Genomic DNA, 10,183 nt, shown 5'->3' with positions numbered 1-10,183 from the left:
TTTTTATCAGTTGGTGTTTTGACAAAGCTGAAGACATAAGTAGAAGGGGATAATTTTGCATTCAATTCTTTTATGAACTTTGGATGACAGGGAACAAGGCTAGAATGGAGCAGAAGACTATTAACATCAAACCCATTCTGAACTTCTCAAAGTTGAAAAGAGATAGAAATCACTCTGCTTTTTTATCTTGTTCCCCTCCTGGGAATATAGCCCTTGCATCACAGCCTTTATGTTTTAACTTTAATACCTGGTCTTCTCTTTTTGTTCCATGGGTTAAGGTTCACTTTGATGCTACTTTTGACATATCTCATTATAGCGGTGCAGCAGGTGCCATTGCCAAGGATTCAGAAGGGGTGATTCTTGGTGTTGCTTTTAGGAGATTTTTTGCAAATGATCCTGAACAAGCAGAGGCAATTGGAGTTGAGGTAGCACTTCTTTTGGCTTTAAGGATTCAGCTTAACTCAATGATTTTTGAAGGAGATTGTCAGACTTTGATTTCTGCTTTTAAAGCTTGTAATAGTTCTCTCTTAGGATGTAACTATTTTTCTGTCTTTCATTATGTTTCCTTATTAGTTACAGGAGTTGAGAGTCATGTTTTCAATTGGGTCAATCGTGCTGGGAATGGTTTAGCTCATGGACTTGCGTCTTGGTAGTCACTCACCATGTAATCTTGTATCTGTAAACTCTTTCTTTTGCCTTTAATATAAGGGACTTTAGGGAGGGGTTTTAGGGACATATTTTATCTTGACACGTAAACAAACTCAAAATCGTTAGGGCATTTATGAGTTTCAGATTAGGCTAATATTTTGTAGATATGATCTCCTAACTATTATAAACATTGTCACAAATAATAAAAAAAATTAAAATTTTTTAAACTTGCCAAATATAGTATAAAAATGGTGAAAATGAACGGTCTACAATTAGCCAAATTTTGTAAATTGTTAACTACATTTGGCAAGTTTGAAATTTTTTGATTTTTTTTATTATTTGTGACAATGTTTAGAATAGTTAGTAGATCATATCTACAAAAAATTAGCCTAATCCAAAACTTATAAATGCCCTAACGATTTTGAGTTTGTTTACGTGTCAAAGATAAAATATGTCCCTAGAACCCCTCCCCTCCCTTAATATAATAGGGGGATGGTATTATAGGAAAAAAAATATATATCTCCAAGGTAAATGAATACCTTTCGGACTCATTCTCCTAATCGAAACAAAGACAAAATAATTAATTTGTTGTGAATTATATCATAACTATGATTTGGAAATAACAATTCTCAAAGGTAAAAGAATACACTTTCAAAAAGCCTTTTCACGAATTCATCAATTAGAGAACAAAGCTCTCTCTTTTTACAAGTTACAAAATTATGATCTAACACACTGAATTGTATTTGATATAAATGAATATTGTTCATAAGAACAGGAGCATCTGAACAGGGCACACACTATGACATTGTGGTGTGTATACCTAGAATAACGACATCATTAATATTAATTTGGTATAAAAAAAGGTCCTATCTAGTTTTGGTATAGGAAAAATGCAAACGGCACTATATGGATGTACAACCAGAACAAAGAAAGATAGACGGAGTGGAAATTGACTATCAATCAAGAATATGGATGATCATCGTTTTGTGGTTTGGATAATATACATCCAATGTTGATGCGGGGAGTAGTAAACGGACCGTTTAATATTCCGGTTGATATGTGATTATAGGCTCTCTCCGTTAAGTGAACACCATCCCAGTTCACGAAAAGTGATGGGTCAACACAAGCAGTGGATCCCTGGTACCCACATTTGGCGGACACATTGTAATTGTATGGACCACCCCCTCCGCAACACGCTGTAAGAGCTCCCCCAGTGAATCCTGCATTTGCATAGTGTCATGTATATTAGAACACAGTCAAGTGAGTTATATGTAGTGCCCATGCATGGCTAAACAACAAAATATAAAATTCGGTATGCAACTCGTTAATTAGTTCACAATACGGATACTAAGGTGCGGATGACAACCACGGGTGCCAGAACGGTGGAACCGGCTTACCAGCTTATAGTCCTAGGCTATTCATCCTCGCCGGTCCAACCTTGCCAGTATTTCTCATAACCTGAGTTTCTCCAAACTGAGACCAATCAGCTACGCTAGGTGTTGGTTACTCAATTGGGCCACACGCGAATTGCCAAATAAGCTTAAGGCAGCAATTTTAGTGGTCTCCACATAATTTGACTCCTTCGTCAAGTGCTGAGCCCATTTTTGCTGCAATTTTGCTATGCCTAGTTTGCTTCTGGCCCTATGAGAAAGCGCCACGTGCCCATAACTAAAACAGACTCCGCCCAGTTTTCCCAAAACAAAAACCCAACCAAATACAATACCAAACTAACCCCCAAAAACCATCTAATTACCAAACATACCACAAAATGATTTTAGATCAACTGTAGCTTTGTCTTCCCAAAAACACTTCCATTCCCACCCCAGTTCATTTATTTTAGTGATTCTTCATCTTCATCCCCTCAACTTATACAATTGGGTTTTAAGAAATTAAACTTTTTTTTTATCAAATGTTATATTCAACTCAAACTTTTTCGATTAAAATTCTAGAAATTGAAGAGTGGGCTGTTTTTTTTTGCCGGCAAACAAAGCCGACGAAAAAGAAAAAAGAAAAAAACAGAAAAAGTGGTGGTGGTGGGAGAGGTGGATAATAAGAGCAAAATGGGGAGTTTATTATTACATAACAGTACCAGTTTTCTGATTTAATTTTGGGTTGTTGGGCGTACACGTGTTATGTTTTGGTTGGGCTGGAAGCAAACTAAGCATTCCAAACATTGCAGCAAAAATGAATCCGTCAAGTGCTCCCTATTTTTTTTTTTCGCTGAACATCAAGTGCTCCCTATGACTTCATGACTTTCAAAAGGAGGCTACCAACTTAAATTGATGCTCGACCATACCAGAAATTGCTTTACTAGTAATGCTAGTTGAACTTGATAGGTAACTGGCACGTGTGTTTACTATTGGACTTGGAAAGTCCGTACATTTTCATTCGTGGACTTGGAAACAAGTCATAAGGTAAGTTTAACGGAAAAGTACTAAAATGTACGGACTGGAATCTTACCTAATTTATTTGGGAATTGGTACAATTCCATAGCAACATTGTAATAATCAGCATAGATGATGGTAGCATGAGGATGGGCTTCTCGCAATCGATTCAACTCATTCTGAAGAAGTTGGTTGTGAAATTGGGAGAACTCGTTCAACCAACTTAGACATCCATTTGCGTCGTAGTCGTCCTTATTTTCACTTTCAAGTACAGTCAAATAAGAAGGTGAGCAACCGATGGGTAGGTTTCCAGGAACCATGAGCGTTACAGCGCCCTCATCGATCAACGCCTGCACACAGCGCAAAATTTAACAGTTTATCAGTTACAAGAGCCGTGACTGCGTTTGTTTTTGAGGGTCTATTGGAACAAACTTTGAGTGTCCATCAAAAAGAAAGTTAAATTGAAATTGACCTTATGTTGACGGGTTAATGAGTGAAAACCAATATTTAACTTGTCTTTTTGTTACTAAATTGGGGGAACTTGTTATTTATCTGAAGATTAGTGGAAAGAAAATTACTGTGATTGTTGAAGAGATGGCCTCAATAACATGTGGAACAATAGCCCGAAGCTCTTGTACACTTTTTCCTTGAAGAAATGGGTTGTTGTAATCATTCCCTCCGATCTCTCCAACAAGAAACAAAGAATTACTCAACATGTCTCGGCAACCTGCCAAATTCGATCAATAAAATATATCACTCACCTAGTTAATTTCAGTTCGATCATATAAAAGAAGAGAATAAAAATAAGAAGTCTTCACTTTATATATTGCATCAAGACCAATTCAAGGTGTTCATTGGATAATGTATCCCTCTTCAGAGAGTGATTTCATTATTCGAGTTGTCATATATAGATCATAAAGACTCATTCATGATAACAGCATTTTAACACTATGTTCTTGTTCTTGGATGTCTCAACTGGAGACATTCTCAACGACATAACAAATTCAGCGAAGGGAATGAAACAAAAAAAAAAAATGGTCTAACTTGTTTCGCTTACGGGAAGGCGAAGCACAAAGAGAAGGCAATAGTTGTTTGAACCACTCAAGCTGAACTCCAAGTGAGTAGTTAGTGTAGACATGAACACCTTTCTCCTCAAAGAATGCAAGATCAAGTGCTGTGGCTCCAACCACTGCGAAATTCACTCCTTGCTTGAAATCTTGATTACTGTGTCCTAGATATGGTGGCATTAAAGAAATCCCCAAAGCTTCCGCTGCATATATAAGAATTTCTCGTTAGAAAACAGAGCGTCATTGTGTCTATATTTTTGCATTTTGCATAAGCGCGCTTATATGACTATATTATATGTAAAAGACGTGTGTATTATTTATACCAATAAAGTCGACGACCAAACGGCCATCAGAGCAACGTCCAGTGGGTCGCTTGAAAAACGTCTCTCCATAAGGATAGTTACGCATGTAAGAGTGCTCATCATTTCGAGAGAGGAGTAAGTTTCCAGTATCAGCAAGCGAATCCCCAAATTGGAATAAGGATGTGTAGCACCCTGTTATGGTATTGATTTGAACTAGAAGTAGGAGTAAAACAGTGATCAAAGTTGGTTTAGACATGATTGTAGAGCCAGATGAAGCCATTTAAGAGGAATGTAAGACAGTAAGAGTGCGATTATAAAAAAAATAAAAAAGACAGTAAGAGTGGTGAAGTTGAAGGACTATATATAATAGACCGAGTGGATATGGTCAGCACTTGGGCAAGGCTCTTGTGGACTTGTGGTTGGTGATTGATCGATAGAGAATAATTGACAAAGAAGAACCCCACACACCTACCAATTTCGAGTGTTTGACTGAAAACACATATTATCTAACTTCAGGTATTATAATATACCAGTAATACATGGTGTGCCATAGACAAGTTGTGCGTTTTCCATGTGAATTCTCGAATTCCTTCTTGGCCATGAAACCTTTTTTTATTGGTGATTCAATCTCTCATCAAATTGCATTAGGCAACCCACAAATATATATATATATATATATATATATATATATATATATATATATATATATATATATATATATATATATATATATATATCGGTTTGTCTAGGGTGCCACTCTTAGAGTGCCACCCTTATCTCACTCTCCTCTTGAGCCGCCGGATCCGACCTCTAGATCTGAAGATCTAATTTACTCATAAAACCGATATTTCAAAAATTTGATTGTATTTCAAAATAAAAAAAACGAAAATAATAAAAAATTTCGATTTTTTTTTCTTCTTCTCTGAGAAATCAAAGTTCTCTCTCTCAAAGCAATCCTTCTCAACTTCTCAAAAAAAAAAAAAAAAACGGATCTACCAAAAAAAAGGGATCGACTATTATTATAACCCAATTCCTTAAGCCATTGCGACCACCCGAGCTCTACGAACTTCACTGTCTCGAGGTTCCAATTAAAGTATACTTCCATTAACACACTTTATTTTCACTCACTTCACTCACTCACCGCAAACTCGTTATGTTGTGTTGTGCATTACGGTTCCTATTTTTAGTTGTCTTTGTTTTAATTTTTTTCGCTTGTTAAGCTGTATAGTCTCTACTTCTAAGTAGCGAGACATTCCTTCTAGCGTTATGAATTGATTGTCTGCGGGTTTGTTATGTAGGTGGTAATGTATCGTGTGTGATGGTAATGTGGTATAATCTGTATGGCTAGCTCATATATATTCATGTATGAAGAATATACAACTTTGAGTGCCTTGGAATATTTTCTAGGCTCGTCGGTTTAAATCTCAAATTTAGTTTTCATACTGTTTGTAAAACGAGAAAAAAAAAAAAATGGTGGCTGCCATTAGCATATTAGTATACTGTTTTGAACTCTGTCAGAGTTCGGTGAACTCTGTCTGAGTTTTGAACTCTTTCAGAGTTCGGTGAACTCTGTCGTATTCTTCATGCCGTATTCTGTCAGAGTTTTGAACTCTGATAAAGTTCACCAAACTCTATCAGAGTTTTGAACTCTGTCGTATTCTTCATGCGTGATACGTCGAGTTCTAAATTACGTCGAGGAGTTCGTGAATTTCCGAGTGTTGAACTCTGTCGAGGAGTTCGATGAATTGTCGGTGTTTTGAACTCTGTCGAGTTTTAAGTCTGTCGAGTTCTAAATTCAATCGAGTTGGTGAATCTCGGCCGAGTTTTGAATTCTGTCGAGTTTTGAACTCTGTCGAGTTCTAAATTCTGTCGAGTTCGTGAACTCTGTCGAGTTTTAAATTGTCGAGTTTTGAACTCTGTCGAGTTAGGTGAATACGTCCGAGTTTTGAACTCTGTCGAGTTTTAAATCTGTCGAGTTCGATGAATTCTGTCGAGTTTTGAAACAGTCTTGGGTTTTGGTATCCGTGTTCAATCTTCTAAATATGACCGGTTTACTTGCTTGGTAGAATCGACAACTTGGGTATGTATTAAAATTTGTGGTTTTACGTATGAAATTCAAATTTGTTGTATGTTTATTCAGTAGAAATGTCAAAAATTTATAGCACATTGAAATCAACAAAATCGGTTTCATTGCGGTTTTGCAATCTTTGGATTGGAAACAATAAAAATTCTAAGTTTTGTTGAATTCATCATCTTTTATATGCAATAACGAAATCAACATTTTTTTTTAGATCTCTTGTGAGGATCTCCTTCACTTTGGGACCCAGAGTAGAGAATGTGCTGTCCATGCTTGTACTCTTTCTTGCAGTATATTATTTAAGCTTTACTTCTACTAACTAAAAGACAAAATTAGAGTAGTCCAATTTGATTCTTGTGTCGGATAAGGCTTCGATCTATGGAAAAATTGTCAAGTTTTCACCCAAGAGATTTGTGCTTTTATATGGAGAGCATACACTCTATTTTGGACAAGGTGTTTTTTTTCTTCTGTTGGAGACTTAGAGGAATCGTGTGTCTATCATAGGACTGCATGTTAGGCAGGGTAACCATTTAAGCGAGTCACTTGATGCGAGGATAAATGTACCTTTAACCAAAAGTGTTTAGGAGTTAAACATAACTACTTAATCCATGTTAGCATTCCATATTACTTGTGAACTCTAACTACGTATGTCTTAGCGACATACGGCAAATCTGAGGATGTGCTTGATGGCGAGTCCTTCGTGAAGTACAAAAATGGGTTGATCATAAAGAAAACCGGAGAAGGACCCTTCATTTCGGCTATGAAACCCGATCATCTTTTGTGGACAAGAGGTAATAAAGCCGCTTGTTAATATGATTTGCTGTTATGTTGTAATATCGATCATTGGAACATAGCCAACTTGAATTGTCCTACTTGGGAGTTGGGACTCTGTTAACATATTTTTGTACTAACCGCATCAATGCTTACATTAATTTTTTGGTACTATGTGAAATTTAATTTGTGAAGGAAATGATGATTATACTATGTGAAAATTAGATTTTGGGGGTATATTTTGTACTAACCGCAGTTCGTGGATGCGAGTGTACTCTTGCCCGTTTCTATTCTCATTGAATTTAAAGAAATTGACGTTAATGGTTTGATTATGTGTGTGTGTTGTGTCTGATGCTCACAATCAAATAAATATTTGATCTTTTTCTTGCTTCTGTGATATGTGTTTTGGATGCCAAGTTGGGCTGGAGAATCATAAAGGAACCTCACTACACTATATTAGTGTTTACAATCTAATAAGTGGTTGTTCCTTTCGCAGGGGCCAATATTTAGTTTACGTATGCGCTTTGAAGTGTTCGGTTTGATGTCTCATCCTCGCCAATCCACGGTGCTATTGTACACGCAACACCATTTGTCAATGTTTTTGCAAAAATTCTTCCGAATCTGTTTATCTAAGCAAAAGGAATAGAAGGATATCAAGTTGATATCAAGTTGTTTGTAGTATCTGTAATTGTGTTGGAGCTTCTTGCTCAAGTCTTTTTAGTTTGGTACTCTCTGTTTTGGTTTCACATTTCTTTCTGCATGATCACTATGGACCTTTGTCAATGGCTGTTTTTCTAAAATTAGTACGTACAACCATTTTTCTAATTAAGAGTGTCAACTTGTTGACTTAATGTTTGTAAGTTGAAACTAATAATGAAATCGGTGGTTTGTAATCTGTATTTGCATTTGTATGTATCGGGGGTTTGAAAAAGTTGATCAGAGAAATGGGAGTTTGCTAATGAGGATTTCATAAAGGATCGGAAGCATTTGCTTAAGAACATTCATAGAAGGAAGCCTATTCATTAGTCATTCTCATCCTCAAGGTCGGAGGATTGAAAAGCGACACTAGATGATGAAATAGATAAACTTTCTAGGGAAAAGACCTCTATTCGGACCAATCTTTGGAGAGTGAAACAACGAAGTCCAAAACAAAGGTTGAGTTAGAGGAGTTGGAGCATAAGGTACAAGAAAGGGAGTAGAGGCAGTTGGGCATGATGAAATATTTGGCAAGAGCAGCCCACAATCCTACTTTTGTTGAACATCTGGTTAGAATGGGAGTTCCTCTATGAGCATGGAACATCGGTGAGGCCCTTAGTTATATGATCGATGTGTAATTTTCTTCCGAGAGAATTCATGTACATAAATTTCTATCGAATCACTCTTCCGAGTTATTTTGGTTTGCCGTGAGGAAGTTGCTAGAGATGCGTATTTTTTATTTTACTGTCGAGTTTTGAAGCGTGAAAAGAACCTGAGTTTTATTTTGCTGTCGAGTTGGTCATTGATGAGCAACAATCTTGGTTTAAAGTCTTCAACACACTCTGTTCATCCAATCTCCAAATGATTCCCCTATATATATTATTATCAAGACTTTAGTGCGAACTTTAAACTTCTTGTAGCTCGATGCGAAAATACCCTTTAAATTCGGTGTTGCATTATATTTTACTTTATACATCCGTATGTATGTGTGTTCCTCTATCTTTTTTTTTCGTAGTAGCTTATACACAATTAATGATTACGAAAATAAGAAAGAGAAGCATAAGAAAATACAAAGATTTGAGGCTAATGAGAGACAAAACATGACCATTTCTCACATATGTATAAAATGCCTCCTACACTATAAATTAGAGAACGCGAAATGTGTGCAAAATCCTAGACAGGGACCGTTCTTGGTTGATAATGTGTTATCATCACTTTCGAACTTTGAAACTAATCATTCTCAATGCCTAATCATTTTGGATTTGAGATTTTTTGTCTGAGAAGAAAGCGGTGTGGCCATGCCGTTTGGGACAAAGTCCATCTGAGACCGCATTTTTTTTTATCCAAGTTCAAATCCAAGCGATATGGCCACACCGTTTGGACTTAGTCCCAAATGGTGTGGCCATGCCGTTTTGGGACTAAGTCCAAACGGTGTGGCCATATCGTTTGGATTTGAACTTGCAAAAATGGCGTGTCTGTTTGGACTTTGTCCCAAATGGCATGGCCACCTACCGTTTAGACTTAGTCCCAAACTGCATGGCCACACCGTTTGGTACTAAGGCCAAACGACATGGCCACACCGTTTGGACTTAGTCCCAAACTGCATGGCCACACCGTTTAGTACTAAAAATAAGCGGCATGGCCATACCGTTTGGACTTAGTCCCAAACTGCATATTACACCGTTTGGGACTAAGTCCAAACGGCATGGCACACCGTTTGGGACAAAGTCCAACAGACACATTTGATTGTTGAAGGTGTTTGATAGGTTTGTAACATACATTGAGCAATCAAATTATTGGAATCCATTCAAGGGGAAAATAAGTTATCCCAAAGGTCGATTAGTTTTTAGGTTTCTTCCATTTTGCAAAATATTTGACTTAGTGTAGACAAGCCAAAAGAGTGAAAATAACTAAATAAGCCACTTATAGTTCGGTACCGCTTATAGTTTTATACTGAAAGGCACAGTTGATACATGAAATTCATAATATATGAAATTTCTATTTCTCACTCCTGAGTATATATAAGTACAGCCACAAGACAAATACATGAAAAACTTCAGCTCATCAACCTTATTTATAATCAAGCACAATTGGAATTTGAGCACAATTTTTTCATGAAAAACTTTAGCGCATCGTCTTCATAATCTACTTCTTCTTCAACAATCGCATCTTGATATTGTTGATACTTCAGCCTCAGTAAATTCCATCTCATTCATTCCTTCGCCATTGTACCAATGC

The 10,183-nt window shown here is 36.7% G+C and overlaps 1 protein-coding gene across 1 annotated transcript; it reads right to left on the bottom strand.

The window, feature by feature from the left end:
- Nucleotides 1–1,297: 1,297 nt before the first annotated feature.
- Nucleotides 1,298–4,784, bottom strand: LOC147506455 (GDSL esterase/lipase At1g28600-like). The gene is made up of 5 exons (XM_086558606.1): nt 4,423–4,784; nt 4,090–4,302; nt 3,611–3,759; nt 3,109–3,382; nt 1,298–1,868 (listed from the first exon to the last, which is right to left on the bottom strand). Exons 1-5 carry the CDS (start codon nt 4,679–4,681, stop codon nt 1,609–1,611), a joined length of 1,155 nt encoding a protein of 384 aa, XP_086414732.1. The 5' UTR covers nt 4,682–4,784; the 3' UTR covers nt 1,298–1,608.
- Nucleotides 4,785–10,183: the final 5,399 nt, after the last annotated feature.

The sequence above is a fragment of the Coptis chinensis genome, chromosome 4 (genome assembly GCF_015680905.1).
Source record: "Coptis chinensis isolate HL-2020 chromosome 4, ASM1568090v1, whole genome shotgun sequence".
Lineage (NCBI taxonomy): Eukaryota > Viridiplantae > Streptophyta > Magnoliopsida > Ranunculales > Ranunculaceae > Coptis > Coptis chinensis.
This window is presented reverse-complemented; position numbering and strand designations above follow the sequence as displayed.

Excerpts from the sequence above, each read along its gene's own strand:
- LOC147506455 (XM_086558606.1), bottom strand. The coding sequence starts at position 4,681 with ATGGCTTCATCTGGCTCTACAATCATGTCTAAACCAACTTTGATCACT. Across the intron at positions 3,760-4,089 it reads TCTTTGTGCTTCGCCTTCCC|GTTGCCGAGACATGTTGAGT; the intron begins GTAAGCGAAACA and ends CGAATTTGGCAG. Across the intron at positions 3,383-3,610 it reads CCATCTCTTCAACAATCACA|GCGTTGATCGATGAGGGCGC; the intron begins GTAATTTTCTTT and ends CGCTGTGTGCAG.